Source organism: Cynoglossus semilaevis, chromosome 2 (assembly GCF_000523025.1).
Source record: "Cynoglossus semilaevis isolate Cse_v1.0 chromosome 2, Cse_v1.0, whole genome shotgun sequence".
NCBI lineage: Eukaryota > Metazoa > Chordata > Actinopteri > Pleuronectiformes > Cynoglossidae > Cynoglossus > Cynoglossus semilaevis.
This window is the reverse complement of record NC_024308.1, coordinates 2,855,006-2,874,099: the sequence shown is the minus strand read 5'-3', so window position 1 is coordinate 2,874,099 and position 19,094 is coordinate 2,855,006. Positions and strand designations below refer to the sequence as shown.

Sequence of the window (19,094 nt, the reverse complement as noted above, 5' to 3'; positions counted from 1 at the left end):
CGACACGGTGTGTCTGATCAATAAACCTCTATTTTCTCCCCCCACACAAGGTTTCCCATTCAATACAGCTGCCACTGGCTTTAAAAACATAGAACTATGATCCATTTATTATTGGCTGTTACTATGATCTATCTGCCCCCCACCCCCACCAACACCACCCCCCACCTCTCTTTATGTTGCTGTCCATCGGGGGAGAAGGGGCCGCTCTTTATTTCCTGCCCATGCTGGTTATTGACAGGCCGTCAGTGAAGCACATCAGTCATCACTCACTGGACGTGGACGTGGACTGATTATGGCACGTCGTGTTCAGACCGAGCGCTTTGTTTCACAATTACCAAAGGTCCGTGATATTATTAGGCCATACTTTTATGCATCCTATTTTAGGACATTAATTAGATAATTTTCGATAATTCATCTATTGGTTTATGGCTATTGTTCTGTTCCTTAAGTAGCTTTTATGAGGTGAAATCCTAACTTGTGTTGACGGTACAGTGGGCTGAAAGTAGAGTTGATGGTTGTTGACTGAGCTGAGAAATCTGGGACTAAAAATCTTTGAGATATTTCATGGCTGCCTAAGGTAAATAGATAAATACAATTGTCTTTTTAAAGCAAATACATCTTCAAATCCCAGCTACTGCTAAATGAGTTACTAACAGAGTAGATCAAGTCAAAGAGCAAAGAAAAAAACAAAAACAAAAACTGAAACTTTAACATTTTAATAATCCCAAAGGCATGCTGGGACATTCTTGACCATTCATTATGAGAAAACTATAGACAATCGTGTGATTAATCACCAATGTTTAATTGATTGACAGCTCTAAGATACGCAGAATTGAACTCAACGTTTATTCATATTTATATGATATAATAATGTTTGAATATTATGATTTTATTTATTTATGAATTATTACTGTGGTAATATGTACATGCGGTCTTGTAACGGTAAACTTCTGACTGTGACAATTTGTTCGTAACTTGCTCTCAGATATCAAATTCAGTTTTGAGATTTTTTTTTTTTTTTTGCTTTTTAGCTTATTTTCTTGCCCTGATTATTATGGTCTTTAGCTTTAAATTACCTAATGTTTGATGGTAAATGTACAAATGATTAACGATAGTTAAAAACACAGCTTTTCTTTTACCAACATTGTGAATACCTAATGTTGAGTGTTCACAACACACACTCACACTCACACACACTGCCAAACCCAAACCAGCCCACCATTTTCTCCAGAGGATGAGGTCTCCGTCTGTCAGCTCTCTGTCCACCACAGGCCCCACTCTACCTGACCGCTCCAACTGGAGGTCCTCATTAATGTGGTCTGCAGCGGGCCAACTTTTTAATAGTCACATAAACCTGTGCAAAATCACATCATGGGACCCACTGCTATATTTACAAAAATAATAATTACCAATTAGAAGGAAATACTGCATACTGTACCGCAGGCAGCTTCCTGGCTCGACCTTCAGTGACCCTAACCCTTCACTGTCTGGGAAGAAGACGTAGAATTTCTAGATTTTATTTAACTAAAACAAAACTAATTTTTTTTTGTATTATTAATGGGCTCATTAGTCACAGTTAAGAGAAAAACATCTGAAACAAATTGAAAGAAAACTTTAATTAGAAGAATAATAATAATGTCTACATTTCCTCCATTTACTGTAAGTCAAAACACTCCAACAAATGACTTTTTTTCTTCTTCAGCTCCACGTCACGGCCGACTTCTTTGCTTTGTTTAAGGAGTGAAATTGAGCTTCTTTCAAATTACCTCCTGGTTTTCAGAATAAAAAAAAGAAGAAAACCAGTAATTTCAACAAGTTTTCCATTGGAGCTTTGTTAAAAACTCGACGACGAACGCTCTGATTAAATTGTTGAGGGTCCAAACCCCCTCAGCACTTGGTAACGTTTTATTCATAAAACTTGTCAAAGTTGCGTTTCAGTCCTTGAAATCTGACACCTTCTGAAAAAAAAACCCAGCTGTCTTAGAACTTTTTGACTTAGCCCTACCTAACAGCAGCAAGTGATAAAAAACAAAACAAAAAAAAAACGGTATAACACATGACTATATGTCACTTGAAAACTTGCTTACCACAGGATGTTTTGGCTAGTCAGCTGAAAAGGACAAAGGCGACCGTTTGGCCCCAATGATAAATGGGTTGGGCTGACAGGTCACCTTTCTAACCCCCACTCTTTCTCTTTCACTCCCTCTCTCTCTCTCTCTCTCTCTCTTTATCCATCCCTCCGTGCACCCTCCACCCCAAAACTTTGTTTCGACCAAAGACTGATTTCTTCAGGTGACAGATTCATCCGTGTCAGCACGAGGCGCGACACCTCTAACCCACTCTGGCTGGGGGGCGGTGGGCACGGGGGGGGGGGGGGGGGGGTTGAAGCACCATTTATATCAGATGGGGTCCCACTAAAGGGCAGCTCGCATATGTCTCTGCAACGAGACAGTATTTCTTCACAGAATCACTCCCACTTCCCCCGTCCAGCTGGAAAGCTGCGATTTTTTCATTCCTTTTAAAACATTTCTGGACTTTTGGTCTCGATGTTTCCTCACATTTAGACAAATGACTATATGAAACATATGTGTTAGATTTTTCTCCCGGGCCTGGGGGGGCGGAGGGGGGGAGGCGGGAGTCAGTAAAGCTGGGAGTCATTTTCACCCAGGCAGACAGGCCATGTCAAGGAGCTGGCGCAGGCTTCACAGTGACGGAGTTCACAGGTGTAACAACCCCACCCCCACCCCCACAACCTGCCACAAAACCACCTTAGACGGGGGCCGTAATTAATCCAGCTCCAGGCCTCACCCCGGGACACTTAAGGCATACGGGTGGTCCGGAGTACACACAAATACACACAGGCAGTGTGGAGTATATACATCATATGTACCGCGTGCTTCTATTACATCCACCCTGGATGTGTGTGTGTGTGTGTGTGCTCACACACACACACACACACATCTGCACATACGGCTCTGAAAATATACAAACGGCTTACTTGGCCGCTTAGTGAATCTGCGAGACTTACTAGAGGCTAGTTCACACAAAACACAATTTTCAGCCCAATTTTCCGGTTGCTGACAAGTTCTACAATTGGCAGGCCAGCGCTTTTCAAAAGACGTCATTTAAGGGAGATTTTTCGTTCCTTCTGGAAATTAAATTCAAGACAGACACTCCAGACCACCAGAGGATGGGAGAAGGAGAGAAGAGAAATACAACTTCAAGCTTCACCTCGAAAGTCAGAGTGTGATTTAGCTAACTTATCTAAGCCGCTAACCCGCCCGTCGGCTGTTACACTGAACAACTTAGTGACCCACGGTTGGAAATGTGTACGCACCGAACTTCCTGTGCGCTTCAATCGTCTCGGCGTCTTGTAAAAGTAATGATTATTAACTCTCTATTTTAACCAGCTCAGGTATTTCACCGTCTAACCTTTTGGACTCTAATGGGTCACCAAACCAGAGGGCTGTCTCTTTGAAACATTAGACCAATGGTTAACCAGCTATCTGTCGGCCTGGCTGTAAAACGGACTTTTGACGGCAGCGCTGGCGAGAGCTTGACTGAGCTGACTGGCTGTTACTGAGCGTCTGGCTAACTGTAATGTTTGATGCAGGAGGGAATCCATCCAGGCTAAATGAACTCACATCTCAATTCCGAGTCTGTCCAAACTTCTGTCGGAAAACTCGCTGGCGAACCTTCCCCCCTCAGTTTCTCATGTCAGCAAAGACTTTAGGCAGATTGCAGTGGTTTCAGAGAGGAATTTTATGATTATTACAAACGTATTTTTCACCTCAGACGTTGAGTGTATTCCCGGTGAACAGGTGAAGATCCGCGCAGGCGTTAATTCGACCGTTCGACCATTCACACAGTGGGAAAAATCAAACAAGGGTTTCTTTTTTTCCTCTTTTCTTTTTTTCCCCCTCCATTGTTGCCAAACCAAAGAATCGAGCTATGGAGAAAATTATACATTCAGAGAAAAATATCAGATAACAAGAGAAAATCATTTGGACCCAGAGAAGTGGTATTAATCTGTCAGTGATTTCAGACCAACAACTGTCTCTGTTTGTTACATGTGTCACTCTCACACACAGTAAGAGTGGAATTTAGTGAAAGTGAAGACAAGAAGTGGCTGCTCGATAAAAAAAAAAACACTTAAATTGTTTCAAAGAAGTTTATAAATTATTTTTAATATCAAAACTTTGAATTTAAATCACGGTAAATGCAATTGCAGGGAAATCCACGATGAGGAAAACCTCAAAAAAAGATTTTTATTAAATTTTATTAAATTAAATTAGTGTATGGATTTTTGTAGATTAGATTAAAAATTCACATTGAATAAGGGACTTTTGTACTATTTTCACAGAAATACATGGTTTGAAAATATTAAAAAAACAAGTACACAGCATTACTGTGTAAACATAGTGATGCAAGGGATTAAAATATATACGAGACAAGAATATAAAGTACAAAAAGACTCAGTCTGACCCCTGCGTGACCTCTGGTTCCAGGTATAAAAGCCGTGAAGACACATAAATATCAGGGGATAAATTCCTTCATTCACAGAGACTTCACTGCTGTCTCCATGACTAAACAATACGACACAGTTAATGGTTAGGACCTCAATATTTACTCTCCATTAGGTCCCAGCACACAGTAACAGACACATACACTCACACTGCCATAATGACCAAGTGACCTGCGCGTCACCTACGTCTGGAGAGTCCTCACTTAGAGCTGAGCAAACACACAAACACACAGGGAGAGAGAGTGAGGGAGCCATCACCAAAATGAAGGAGTCAATGTAGACACAGAGTGACTGCAGTAAAAAAAAACAACTTCTGGGCCGTTTCTTCACCTGCGTGACTTAACGGGTCTTTATATGGAAATGAGGATTTACGTGCCGTTCTGTGAATGGTGCGTTACAATAGTCACTTCAGCTGTAAAGAAAAACACTGTGCTGGCCTCGCAGAGCAGGCAGTGGTGGAAGATTTACGATGATGAAAAAAAGGCCTGAATGTAATAGCTGTTGCTCTTGGATTAGCTGCAAATAAGTGACTGTGAGATCATTGTGACTCGTCCTAAAAGGGTACGTCATCCTGAGGGAACCCAGTGGGTTTTTATTGAAACAGCACTGCGTCTGTTATCTGGCTTTTGTTTTCCATCTCAGGTTGAATTTAGAAAAAAACAAAAAACAAAAAAAACAAAACACTGGACTGCATTACCGAGAACCAGACACTACAGTCAAACCCTCCCTGCACTGATGATACAGAATAAATGTATACAATCCTTAATGGCTAATGGCTCTATATGTGAAATTCACTAAATTAATTGTTAATGACATTGAAAACACTCCTGATGTTATAGTTCTGTAGCGTTTATAGCCTTGAGGCAACGCGGCCTCGGACATTTGTAACATTTTTTGATTTAAAATTTTATTTAAAAAAAGTCTCTGTGTGCATCGTTTTTGTCGTCATTGTTTTGTTCAGTACAACAGCACTTATCATAATACATCGTGTACAATGTGATGGCAGCGTGTATTAATACACCACGGCTGCTGCTGCTGCTGCTGCTGCTGCTGCTGCTGCAACAGTTATGTAGAATGTAGACGTATAGGCATTAGAGACGTTCTGCCCTGATGCATAAAATGTTAATGTAAATGGATGCGAGTGGACGTTTTAATGTTGTGCATCTGACAGAGGTGGAAGTGTGTGTTTATTCTATGGCCTGTTAGCTGTTCTGTGTCATTAGCACAGCGCTGAATGATACGACGAGTTTGGAGAAAGGAACACGAGGTTGGATAAAAGGAAACGGAACGCTCCATTGGCCAGAGTGTGTTTGTGTCTACGTGTGTGTGTGTGTGTGTGTGTGTGTGTGTGTGTGTGTGTGTGTGCCAAAGGGTCAGCTAGAGGAGAATACAATGTGTCTGTCACAACTGACCGCTCTGTGACCACACAGCCTGGTCGTCCAGCTACCACTACCAGGTTTGTGTGTGTGTGTGTGTGTTTGAGAGTAAGAGCATGCAGTCCATTCATCTAACACACTCTCCAAACTGTTACAGCCAACCGCACGTTGACCCCACGGATGTCTGTGTGTACTGGGAGTGGGAGAGAGACCCTGTGTAATCCCCCAGGATTCACCGTAAGACCTAAATAAACAGGGATGTGGACAGAGGTGAAAGGATGCGAGATTTTACAGAGTCAGGTGTGTGTGTGTGTTTTGCTGTAGGGGTGGGGGGCATTGTATGTTTGTGTGTATGAATGAATGAATTTCTGTCACAAACGACCGCACACTCACCAGGAAAGTGGAAAGTGTTTTGTTTGTTTTTTTTTTTTCTGGAAAGTCTTTCTGTCCTTGTATTTAGAGAACCTGTGATGGAGTCGAGGAAAAATCTCCATCTGGAGATTGTAGGATATTTGTCATTGTCTTGTGGCGTTGGTTCTAACGCTGGGCTCCGTGCAGTGTTCAGATTTCATCTCTTAAGCAAAGCCACTAAAAAGGTATCAGCCATGTGAATGATTGTTACATTCATCTGTGTTTCCTGTCGTTGACAACGCAGTCAAAAAGACTGGATCTGGACAAATCTTTACAAATAAAATATTTCTATTTTAATTTTAGATTCTCGACATTTCCAGTAGAAGGCTGCTGTATGTGGACTGTATGCAGGTGTCTGTCAACCAAAGACATCAACCCCCCTCTACCCCCTTCCTCCCCCCGGTAGAATTCAGTAAAAATTATGTTTTTGCTTTGAAAAAGTTTTCACCTGAGTTCATTTTGATGTATATATGTTTCTGTAGCCTATGTAACTCAACTTCCAAAAAACATTCCTTTAAAGTCAGATTTCCTAATTGTCCACAGTGTTGGCTGGACCAGAATTAACATGAAACATCAGCCAACATAAACACTTAAAGCCAAATTATATTTATCGTAACGTTTAATGTCCGACTTAGATTAACAAAAGAAGAAAAAAACTGCTGGGCCAAACCTTAGGTCGTTTAATCTTTCCTGCCGTGCGGTCCAGTGTGTGTTGGTGCGGAGATTGAGATTCCTGGTGCTGGGACTGGAGTCATAGGAGAGCTGTTCAAAAGTCTTAAAATAACATTGTTGTTCAGCCACATTGCACAGCTAAGTTTTGTGTTCGTTTTCTTTAAAGAACTCAGCCGGACTTTATAGCTCCAGTCATAAAGCATGAGGGGATTATAAATCCTGTGTGTTGAACACATGTGAGTTCATATTAAAAAGTGGACGCGGCCAGTGACGTTATTGCAGATAAAAGAGTAAATTTTAGATACTGCCGTTTACTTCGAGCAGTTAAAGAGTCAACATATAAATATGAGGATTTAATAGAATAAAAATTTGTAGAACAGCGTAATCCTTGTTCTCCGTCTGCGCTGCACAGCTGCAGCAATAGCTGTTTATAACTCAAGCTAATATTTTCTCAGCTGGCAATTCAGGCTAATCCAAAAAAAAAAATTCAATTAGTAAAAGATGTTGTTTGATCTAAAAAGTAACAACAATCTATGACGGTTACTGTAAGTTTATCTTAAATCTTACTTCAATCAGACAACTTAATTGGTGCTGTAGTTGGACTACGAAAATATATCAAAAATATCGAAAAATTAGAAGCCATTAGAGTTAAATGTTAGCGAAATATAGCCAAAATGCTAAATGTTAGCAAGAAATAAACATATTTCCCATCCAAGACAATGACTAGTGTGGCCGAATAAATAAAATAAAATCAGAAGAAAATGTAATTAAACTTGAAAATAATTAAAATTATTTTGGACAAATAAACACATAACTGCATGCCCCGGTGTAGTCATATGAGTTTAATCACCAAAAGAAATTAAGCCGAAGAGTTTGCAGAAATTTTACTTTATTCTAGCCAATTGTTTTTGTACCTAAAGTTTGCACTGTTTCATTTACAGAAATAACTCATGTTTATCCCATACTGTATATAAATTAGGTTTTTGCCAAAAGATAGGTAGAAAATAAATTATTTGAAAAAAGCTAAAGTGCATTAAACCTTATTTAACACAGGGTAAAAAGCCTTTAGTAAAAAAGCCCACAAAAATACAATAGCAAAACAGTGCATTAGCTTGACTGACTGACCAAACGTATTAGTAAATAAAACGTTGCAGTAAATATCCACACCTAAAAACCCGAGTTAGGGCCGTACTGTTTTTAGCAGAACAATACATGGAGCTGACATTTTTAATGTGATGGGAACCTCCGCCTGACGACGCTGATGCTACCTGCTGTAAACAAACACTTAACAGATAAGATGCAGGAGGCTGATAAGGTGGAGTGGAGTTATTATTGCAGGCGCACAGGACGAGTTTCTCTCTCGTACACCCACACGTGCATAAACTGTTTCACAAGTGCGACCTCGTCCTGTGATTCTCTGGGTTTTCGTTGCAAACTGAAACACCTGACCGCGCTGGCGAGCAGCATTGTTCCTCCCGTTGGCTCTTGAAAATAGAAGCTTATAGGAAGCAATGAACAATGACTGTTACATGACCCGCTAATGGATGTAGCAGTGGACTTGTGCTTACGAGTGTGTGTGTGTGTCTGTGTGGGTGTGTGTATTCCGGATGTTGTTTGGACAAGATTTACAGGTTTAAATAATCATGTCATTGACCAGTTGCATTCTGGGTACTTCGGTTTTAATGTAATTATCATACAGATATATTCAGGTGTGTGTAACTGGAGCCGTTACATTAGTGAATGACATCATCTTAACATTAGCAAACTTTTGGCTAAAATAAAATTTAGTAGTCTTCCTCAGGCTTAATTTCCTGCAGCGCCCCCTTTTGAAAACACTACCGTCAAGTCTCTCCAGCCCCATTAGCGCCCCCTTTTGAAAACACTACCGTCTCCAGCCCCATGTCCGCAAATTCACATCTATTGATTTTCAGGCTCCACCTTAACTTTTTAGGTTAACATTATTTAGAACACTGTTTTTTTTACTTTCTGCCTTGCAATAGGTCTATGACCCCTTAAGGACCCCACCCCCCATTTTAAGAACTACTGCTTTATGCAACGTCTATACAACTCTGCTATAAATAAGCATAATATCTTCAATTGTTAAATACGTAGCTATCTGTTTTGTAGTCTTCTTGAAAGCTAATGTTGCTAAGTTTTATTTTATTTTTCACTTCAAAGCTGACATGAACCCGACAAGAACCATGTCCACTGTGGCAAAAGATACGGAAGTCATAGATGTTACCGCAATATCTGACACATGTCATCAAGACGTCATCATCACTAGAATTTTTGGGGAGAGAACATTACTTACTACTGTAAACAGCCTTCAACGTCTTAAGGATTGGCAGAGATACTGCAGGGAGTTATGGGAAATTCTCCGTTTAGCAGACAATGGTATGCATGTCTGTCATGTCAGTTGACAGACTGTGTTGATATTGGTATCAGTAAAAGGTAGTTTAAAAATGACAGCATTTATAAATTGACTTGTGAATATATTTGAATACGCTGCTCTAACGCCATCAGCTGTGAAGCTCTGGTCTGAGAGGTTTTAAAGACCGCTTTAGATGGTTGAATGGATACATCATCTGTACAGTATATAACAAACTCGACATTACACAGATTAAGGAAAACATATGGTCTTTCCACAAAAAGACACAACAGCAGTTATTCCTCTTACAGTAGAACATAATCTGCGACGGACCGTGGAGTCTGTTATTTGTATTCCGACATGAAAACACTTTTATCTCCTTGACATCGAGACATTAGGCTTGATGCTTCTGTATAAAATAATTTTTCGGTCTGTCGCTGCTAAAGTCCCGCGGAAGAGGAACGGCAGAAAGCGAGTCAAAGGTCAAAGTGTCGGTAGTCTGACAGTAGAAATAACAAATATACACTCTTTTCCTAAAGACGTGCTTGGAAAAGGACCAAGAATCCGAGAGATTAATTATCATCCTGGACATACTGGAGTGTGTGTGGATGGAGAAGTGGTTTGGTTGTGTGAGTCACAGTTACCGCAGCATATATTCCTGGACATTCTCCGGCTTAATGTTTATATTGGGCAGAACTCTCTCTGTGTGTGTGTGTGTGTGTGTGTGTCATGTACTTTCTCACACTTCGACCACAATCTATGCTCATATTCCATATTTAACGTCAGCCTACCTTAATTGTTTTCCTGCCTCCGTTGCTCGTCAAACGTCCTCTATTGTCTCTCCGCTCTTTACTAGTTTAGCCATGCGTGGAGCACACAGAGTCAAGAATGTGAATAAACCACCAAAGATTGAACAATAAACCAAGTTTGCCATGACAGAAAACATATATATGGACATATATCAGTGACACAAAGGAATCTGAGGCAGAGAAAGTGGGATGGGAGGAGTAGGTTTTTCTACATTCCCTTTCCCAATTTTAGTGTTCTGGTTCGTGCTACATGCAACCTGATCATTTAATTTGTCATCCGTTTATAAGGCATGATTTTAAAACCATGTTTCTGGTTTCTAAAGTTACAGCATTGGACAGACTTATTCTGGAATTTCATCATCAATGAACAACAAAAAAAAAATTAAATTCAGAATTCATGAAGGTTAAAACGACATCCAACAGTCATGTTAACGCAGTGTTCCGTAGACGGGAGATCTATGGACAGCAGGGAGAGCTGTTGCTGTTTCACTGACTACACCAACAGTCAGTCTGGTCTCATCATTAAGACCGGGATCAACATGACTGTGAGTCAGCGTGACCATTGAAACAAAGGGCCATGTTCGCGTGACGCACACCTGTGCTTTTCCCGCCACGACCCGTCAAAACGTGCGCTTTTGACGAAGGTCTGCTCTCATCAAACCTCTCGACGACGCTCCCTGTCATCTGTTGAAGTGTCTGCGTCTGTCCCTCGTCTCATTTATTCGGCTCTCTTTTCGGGAAAAACTGTTGGTCTTTTAACCTCTCGCAGCCTCCTCCGTTGTCCTCCTTCTGTTCCCACCTTGTACTTAGCCCCCCACCCTTGCCCCCTTTCTGTCAGAGATGTTAGCAGGACATTAAACCCTACGTAGATCTCCTGCTTTCATCCTCGTCTCTCCTCCTTCTGTCAGAAACATTAACAGAGTCATTCCCTGCCAGGCTCTGGTTCCTCCCCTCCGTCTGATACACTCTTTTCTTCCTCAGTTTGTTTCTTTAACGTCCCTACGTCAAGTTTAATTACCATTTCATCAGCAATTTGGAAGTTACACAGATTAACCTGTCACATTACAGTAGCTCACAACACTCTGATTAATCTCTCTTTTTAGCTTGCTAAAAAAAAAACATCAGCTCGTTGGTGCAGTTAAATGAGTTCCATCAGACTCTGCTGTTTTTGGAAATATCCCATAATCCTGTTGAGATTATGCCAATAGAAAATCTACACTAATATGCTGTCGGGAATGTGATTGGGATTAGGAATTTTTGTTTGTATGCTGCACTTGTCGTCGTGGCCTAGAAATGTTTCGGGATGAAGCACCAGCACCTTTTGTTACCTACAGAAGGGTAATTGGATGGATGGGTGGCAGTTACTTAATCCAGCCTAAAGCACTGAAAATATGTGAGATTATTATTATATCCTATTTTCTGGGAATATTTTTTAACTGTTTAAGACACTGTAATCTTTTTGGCGTTACTCTGCCTTTTGTTGTCAAACCCTAGTATATTTACTCGGCCTTTTGTTGTCAAACCCTAGGATATTTCTGCACAAACATTCAGACACACACACACACTCAAACCGTTTATATATTTTTTGTATGAAAATCCTGTCTTTGTTTATTAGCTTTATCTCTTGAAGCCAAATGTCAACATCAGGTTGACAGACTCAGTTTCCTGCGATCATCCAGTCACTGTTGACACACATCCCCAGACCTGGAGACCAGCAGCAGCTCTGAGCAGTTGACCTCAGGTGACACGGAGGTCAGTGGGATGCAGGAGACTTAGGCAGGAGTGAAATCAGGAATATATAAAACCACAGACTTTAAAACCTAGTGCACCTGCCAGCACACTTCCACGGCTCGTGCAGAGTGGGGCTGTTAAATTTAATGGTGAAAATCTGCGTGTGCACGTGTGTCTTTTAAGGGTGTGCGAGACGGCAAGTGAATAAGTGCGTGCAGGTGCCAATCAGATAAATATGAAGCGGTAGGAAATTATGGCCTAGGATTGTCCAAGGGTTGAGTCCTGGTGTCACTCTGACGTCGGATTTTTATGTGGCTTCTGAGAATCCTGAACACAGTAACATTAAAACTCTGCGTCCTGCACTACCTGTGGCACCATGTGCTTTGTTCCATTTCCGAAACTTTATTGTAGCGGTGAAAAGCAAACAAACATCGTCATCAGTGTCTTTGTCTTCGAACTTTTCGACCTCTCTTTCATCTTTAACTTATCCTCAGTGGCCCCTGATTACCTTCACTACAACATGACAGACCCTCTCTCTCTCCCTCTCTCCCTCCCCCCCCCCCCCCCTGTAGGTTAATCATTCCAGTAGTGCAATAATGCCAGAGAAGGTCTTATCAGTCTGTGTCATTTTATAACTTGCCCTACCCCCTACCCCCTACTCTCTGACTCCACCCTCGAAACCCCTGCGAGTCATCAGGTTCTAACCAACCACAGCCTGGACTGTTGCTGCACACTGGAGTCTCCTGTATGCAGTCAACACTTCTGGTTGGAGCTCTAAACCCCTGCGAGTCATACTTTTCTCAGTTTATGATACTTTTCTCATGTGGCAGGCGATTACGGTGATTACGGGTGTAAACTGTAGCAGAAACAGGTTGTTTTTTCGGAATTAAACTGCAGGTGTGTCTGTTGGAGAGGAATATCCTTATTGTTGCTGCATGGTAAAAGCAAAAAAAACCAAACAAACAAAACAAACCAAACAGTTGCTGCATGGTAAAAGCAAAAAAAACAAAAACAAAACAAACCAAACCAAACATTTGGAGGCGTTTTTTTTAACCGTAAGCAAGTTGACAAACTGTTGTCTGCAGTTCTCTTGAAGTTCCTTTGGAGAACAACAAACATGTCACAAATGTCAAATTATAAGTGTGAAGATTGGGTATAAAAGGAGCATCAGCCAAAGTCTTCTAAATGGAAAAAAAATGATTTCTCTGTCTATTATACAGGTGCAGGTGGTGACGTCATCACAGTGATCACGTTTTGGTATAGGTCTAAGTGAACCTGCGCCACAAGCATCATGGGAAACACATTCTTTTACGTGAGTAACGTGACTCAAATATACTATGAAATATACTGCAGTGTTTACGTTGTCCTTCAAATGTATACAATGAGAAAAGAACATCATTCTTCTATTCACTATTTTAAAACGTTTAGACCTGGAACATATTCCAGTCGTTTCAGAATAAAAGAAGCCATCACTCCACCCCCACCCATCTCTCTCTCTATCTCTCTCTCTCTCTCTCTCTAGGTGTGTGTGTGTGTGTGTCTCCCCTGTTATAAGAACCGGTACAGTGGTGGAACAGGAGAGCGCGCGTACTTGCGCACACATTTTCATGTAATCTGTTCGAACGTCACCCCGATTTGCCTCAAAAGCCCGAATTTATAGATGGACCGTGTATAAATATAATTTGTTCAACCTAATACTGATAATAATCCAGAAGTAAGATAAATAGATATAATTCATGTTTATTTAATACAAAAATGAAGGCCGTCTGAAGCCTGAGGCCGACGTCGCCCCAAAGTTCCCAAATATGAATGAACACACCCAAAAGGTGTGTATGACGCCTGTGTGGATTTTATTAAAATTAAAGTTACGTGTAGAATTTAATATGCCCTTCACTTGAATTGTTGAGAAAAGGAAAGGAAAGAAAAAAAGATAAAAAAATGTCAAGAAAAGTCAAGAAAAGAAAAAAAGAAAAGACGAGAAAAGAAAAGAAAAAGTGTTTATATATTTTTAATAATCAGTGTCATGCCGAAGCTAAATGATGACGTCAATAATTAACACATCAGTTTAGACAAACAATCAGATTCTTTTTTTCTTTCCTTCCATGTAATTCATTTTATTATTGAATTATTTCTTTGAATAATATAATATTAACGTGATTTAAAAACCTCGTCCACCGGAGCTCTGGTGTGCCACAGAGGGTGTTGTTGTACGGTGATCCTGCTCCTCTCCCCTGACTCCCCTCCTGACTCCCCTCCTGGTCCTCCCTGCGCTTTTTAAGTCCTTCATTAACGGGACCTAACAGCTGAGATTTTGGAGACGCGGAACTGGAGGCTGTGCGGCGATGCGTCCGGGTCTCCTCGCCTGATTGGATCGGTGAAGGATGATGTCAGACGACCGCATGCGCCCGGGATTGGAGCAAGCGGAGTAAACAAAGCCGCGAGGAGGAGGAGGAGAGGTCTCCACATCTCCAGACAGTCCGAAACAACGCACACCGAAGCCGACTTTTACGCACGGGAGAGAGCGGCCCTGGTGGCGCGTACTGGTCTTACCGACCGCTCCGTTACCCACAGCACCACTGTGAATAGGTGACGCGCTTCAAAGACTCTGGGGAAGAACGCTGAAGACACATTTAACAACGATTTTTTTTTACTTACTCCGGACACTGCAGTTTTGCCCCCCGTTCGTGTACGGGACTGATGTCCGAACTCTGCGCACAGCTGCTCCGTCTTTACTGATTTGAAGGCAGCACATTCCTGTGCTCGGCGCTATCGTTGCCGTCTTTAAATAATGTTCATAAAAACAACGCTTTAATGCAATTATGAAAAGTGAATCCGCGAAGTCGAATCAGAGAAGACACACTCCGGCAATGAATCCCCCTCGCTTGGAAACGGTCTGATTTGCCAGAATCAGAATCCAGAAAAGTAATCGAGCAACTGAAGGACAAACACTCAGAGTCAGAAACGGACAGTTTTAAAAGAGACAATTTGGGACACTTTCGGCGAGTGCTTGGGGAACGTGTGTCTCACACGTCCAGGTGTCCCACCGAGCGGTGCGGAGTCTCCAGCTCAGGCCGGCCGCGCTGACATGCTGCCCAAAGTCGAGACTGAATCCTTGGGACTCTCTCGATCGTATGGGGAACAGGGGCACATGCCAAGGAATATGCAAGGTAAGATCTGCGCACCTCCACACTCTACACCATACACAAGCCTCACCGAGATTGACTGGACGTTCGGTTTAAAAGTATGTGCCATATATATATATACGTTAAAAGGCAGTCAAAGTAGAAATGTATTCTAGATCTTTAATCTCCGTGCGCAAAGTTTTCCCCGCACATTGGTCGTTATTTTTCAGAGATTCGCAATGGATCAAAAATTTTTGTAGGATTTTTTTTTTCCTTCAATGATTTGTTAGCCGGCCGTAAAAATGACCAAAAATGTGCGCAGATGCTTCTTGGATCAACTTTTTTTTTTAAATGTTTGGCTGCCGATCAGAAAAAGATTATAACCAGGTGCCATTGATGCAAAGAAAAGTGTAGAGCCCGGGGCATGATGGGACATAAATCAAAGAAATTCATTTTATATTGTCCCTTGTATATTTTGTGCCATTTAAATGACTGCGAAAAATCGCAAAGTTTAATTCTGAAGTTTATTTTAAAAATGCTCAATAACCCGCAATTTTTTTACCTCAAGTTATGCGCAAAATTGTGTCATAAGTCCAATGTCTTCTCAGTAAATTAGGTATCCTCGAATTTTTATGTTCGTGTGTAAAACAGATAATTGTTTTAGTCGTTTCATTTCGTGTTCCCGTTCAGTGACATGCGAAGTGCGAAATCATTTTTAAAAATAGCAAGAAAGTTATCGGTTAAGTATTTTATTCCAATGCAGTTTTAAACAAACTGCAGATAATTGTAATTGTATTTGTAAATTGTAAAGATAATAATAACGACAAATGTTTAATTTTGTCTAAAAAAAAAAACATTTCGGCCGAAGCGCACATTTGTGTTATTTTGATTTATTTAAAAGTCAATGACGGGCATAAATAAAATACCAGATCTGTCAATTGTTATTGAATACATTTTAACAATAAAGCGGCAGAGATTTAAAGCACAGCTCACTCTTCTTGTCAGGACTTTCAGTCAATTAGTCCGCTCCTGGTTTATGGGACGCTGATAACAAAACTCAGGAGACGAGGAGTGGCCGACAGCCCGTTATCTGCTGGCACACACGGCTGAACACAAAGGTAGCTGTGGATGAAAGAGTTTTTCTTCTTCTTCTTTTTCTCCTTCTTCTTTATTTACTTATTTTTATTTGAATCTGAACACACGTTAAACTGCAGGAGCAAGTGGCGCAAAGCTGGGACGCAGCAGGTGAGAGCAGCGCACTGACTTTCGGTGCCAAAGTCACTGAGCAGAATTGATGCAGTCTGCTTTATTCTAAATTATATATATAAATAATTTTAAATATTAATTATTTTGTGTTTGAATCTGCGTTAAAACATCACTTTCTAATGCTCTTCCAGGTGGTAAAATATTAATCCAAATTTGCTGCAAAAGCAGTTTTTTTTTTCAGCGTCCAAAACCCTGAAAATTGACATTTTCCCTGAAACCTATTCTTTACTTGTGGCCTCAGAAACATTTCCAACTATTTTCATTCATAATTGCCACCGCCTCCCTGCTGCAAAGCTGCAATTAAAGTCCCGATAATACATATTTTCTTTATTAAATTATGTCCAAAATGTGCAGCTGCCGTGCGTCATGACGACAAGGCCCAACACAACCTTCTCATTTTTGCGCATTCGCAACACTTTGGGCAGCGCAGCAGGATTTTTTAACCTTCTCTGGGAAAAAAAAGCAGCAGCAGCAGCAGTTCGGTGGAACTTGTTGCTTCAGCTGGAAATAAGCAGATGTGAATTCCAACAGGGCAACGCGTTAACAAACTAGGAATCAGGTCTAATTAAAAAAAGACTCAGTGAGGAGTCTGTCTCTCTCTCTTTCTCTCTCTCTCTCTGTCTGTCTCTCTGTTTCTCTCTCTGTCTCTCTCTCTCTCTTTCTCTCTGTGCGTGTGAAGTCTTTGGTGGAAGGTGCCTTTTTGACAGGATATTTCCACTCTCACAGCCACATCCACTGCTTTCCTGTTTGATCCCGGCTGCTTTTTTCTTTTATTTTTATGATTACAACCAGAAAATCTTTCTTTTTCTTTTTATTTGTACCAGCTGTAAATATCAATCGGACTGTTTACTTCGCGCTGTCACAGCTCACCTTCATCAATGTAATAGTTCATTATTTATATTTGTTATTTATTTATTTATACGTTAATATTTGTTTTGTCTCTCTCAATGCCCAGCGTAAAAAAACAAAAACAAAACACACGTCCGATTTGTATTAATCTCAGCGAAAGTTTAATTGAAATGTTAACATTGTATTTTTTTTTAATAATTTCCACAAACAGAGGTAACGTCTTCCACATTGAAGAAAGTGCTGCATTGAAGTTTATTTTCCCGAACATTTGTGTTCGGGATTATTCTCGGACACCTAAAATTTGATCACATAACTTAATTGTAACAAACCACTGCCTATTTTAACCAACTATTTTTGCGTTTTTTAAAGAAGAACAAGCTTCTTCTTCGCATGTAAAAGTGAAGATAAATATCTAACACCATCATCAAATAATAATAATAATTAAAAAGAAAAAAAAACAACAACTATAAAACTAAAGTAAAGAGTCAATGGCCCGCAGCTCTGCATCTGAATCTGTGTGAAAGAGCCTGATGCTGGGGCTGGATGTTTTTCTCCTCGCCTGCAGAGATAAAGTCTTTCTCTGTGTCTTCATTTGTCTGTGGGCGGTAACGTTTTTCTCCTTCAATCCTTAACTCTAATATCTCTCCATTTCCCACAGCGATTTCACGACTTTGAGACATGCATATTTATGAGGCTGGCTTTCATGTACCCTTTTTTGTGAAAAGAAAAGAAGGAGACAAAAATATGTAGAAAAGAAGGAGGAAAAAAATATGTTTATCTGCCTTCTGTTAGAAAAAAAAAATGGGGAAAACACGTAAAAAAATAAATGTTTACATACGTCGTAATAGTTTGAAAAAAAAATGGGGAAAAACACGTAAAAAATTAAATGTTTACATTTTAATCGTCGTAATAGTTAATAGTCATATTTACATTGTCCGAGAAATAATGCGCAAAAGTTTAATTTACACAAAAAAATTGCGTTTGCACTTTTACTCTAGAAAATATATTTATATATAAATATATATATATATTTTTTTTAGGAGAAGTAAATAGAAGAGACTCTTCACCTCCGTAATACTTCATTCCCTCTCTCTCTGTGTGTGTGTATTCACGTTTTGCCGCAGCATCCCAATTGAAAATGATGGACTACTCTTATGACGAGGACCTGGACGAGATGTGCCCCGTGTGCGGAGACAAAGTTTCTGGTTATCATTATGGACTCCTGACCTGCGAGAGCTGCAAGGTGAGACTTCCGACACTTGATGACTTGCAGGGGATATATTACAATAAAATATCATCGCACCATTATTCTGACATTTTTGGACAGTGACAACATGTACTTCAGTGATAATGAGCTCATGGAAGTGATTTTAGCAAATGTGCACTCAGGAATTGATCCTTTTTTTTCAACCTTTGGTTCCTGTTATTTGTGTAGTTATTGTTAATAAACTTCCTGCATGCAGCGTTAACGCTGACAGTATCAGGTCATGGTCTGACTAAAACCAAAACAAAAAATATTTAAAATGTTCCGGGTTTGAAGTTTGTCTGTGTCAGTGATACTGTGAGTAACTGCGGACTTGAGTTTCAGCACAGGAAAATCAGCAGTATAGAGGTCAACGGTCAAATATTGTTGTGACAGTTTTTCCCACTAGTGTGGGGGGATTTTAGAAGCAGAACTTAAACCAAATGCACTGTGGGCTTTTGATATTCCTGCAGCCACTGAACACACCAGGCAGAGGCGGAGGTTAAACCCCCCGAAAGCAGAGTACACAACCATAATAGACGTGTGTGTCCTATAGGCCTGCGTGGTGTTGTCTGAAAGTCTCATCACACTCTCATTAAAGGCCCGGCGTCTTTGTTTGCCTGCTCTTCTGCTTCCATGCCTGTGTTAATAACGAGGCTAATGTAAATCAAACAGGTTGCTGCCATTAATCTGAGCTCCATCAACAACCTGTTTGTGTCTCT

The 19,094-nt window shown here is 40.6% G+C and overlaps 1 protein-coding gene across 2 annotated transcripts in view; it reads left to right on the top strand.

Annotated features, from left to right (window-relative positions):
- LOC103393976 (nuclear receptor subfamily 5 group A member 2) overlaps window positions 1-19,094 on the top strand; it is an 82,122-nt gene that overhangs the window by 30,274 nt on the left and 32,754 nt on the right. Inside the window, exons 6-9 of one of the 2 annotated variants that reach the window (XM_008331108.3) lie at window positions 13,113-13,204; window positions 13,415-15,059; window positions 16,020-16,132; window positions 18,254-18,372. In XM_008331108.3, the coding sequence (XP_008329330.1) occupies window positions 18,268-18,372 (105 nt within the window). In that variant the 5' untranslated portion in view covers window positions 13,113-13,204; window positions 13,415-15,059; window positions 16,020-16,132; window positions 18,254-18,267. The remainder of the gene's footprint in view (window positions 1-13,112; window positions 13,205-13,414; window positions 15,060-16,019; window positions 16,133-18,253; window positions 18,373-19,094) is intronic. The other variant, XM_008331123.3, reaches the window with a different exon arrangement.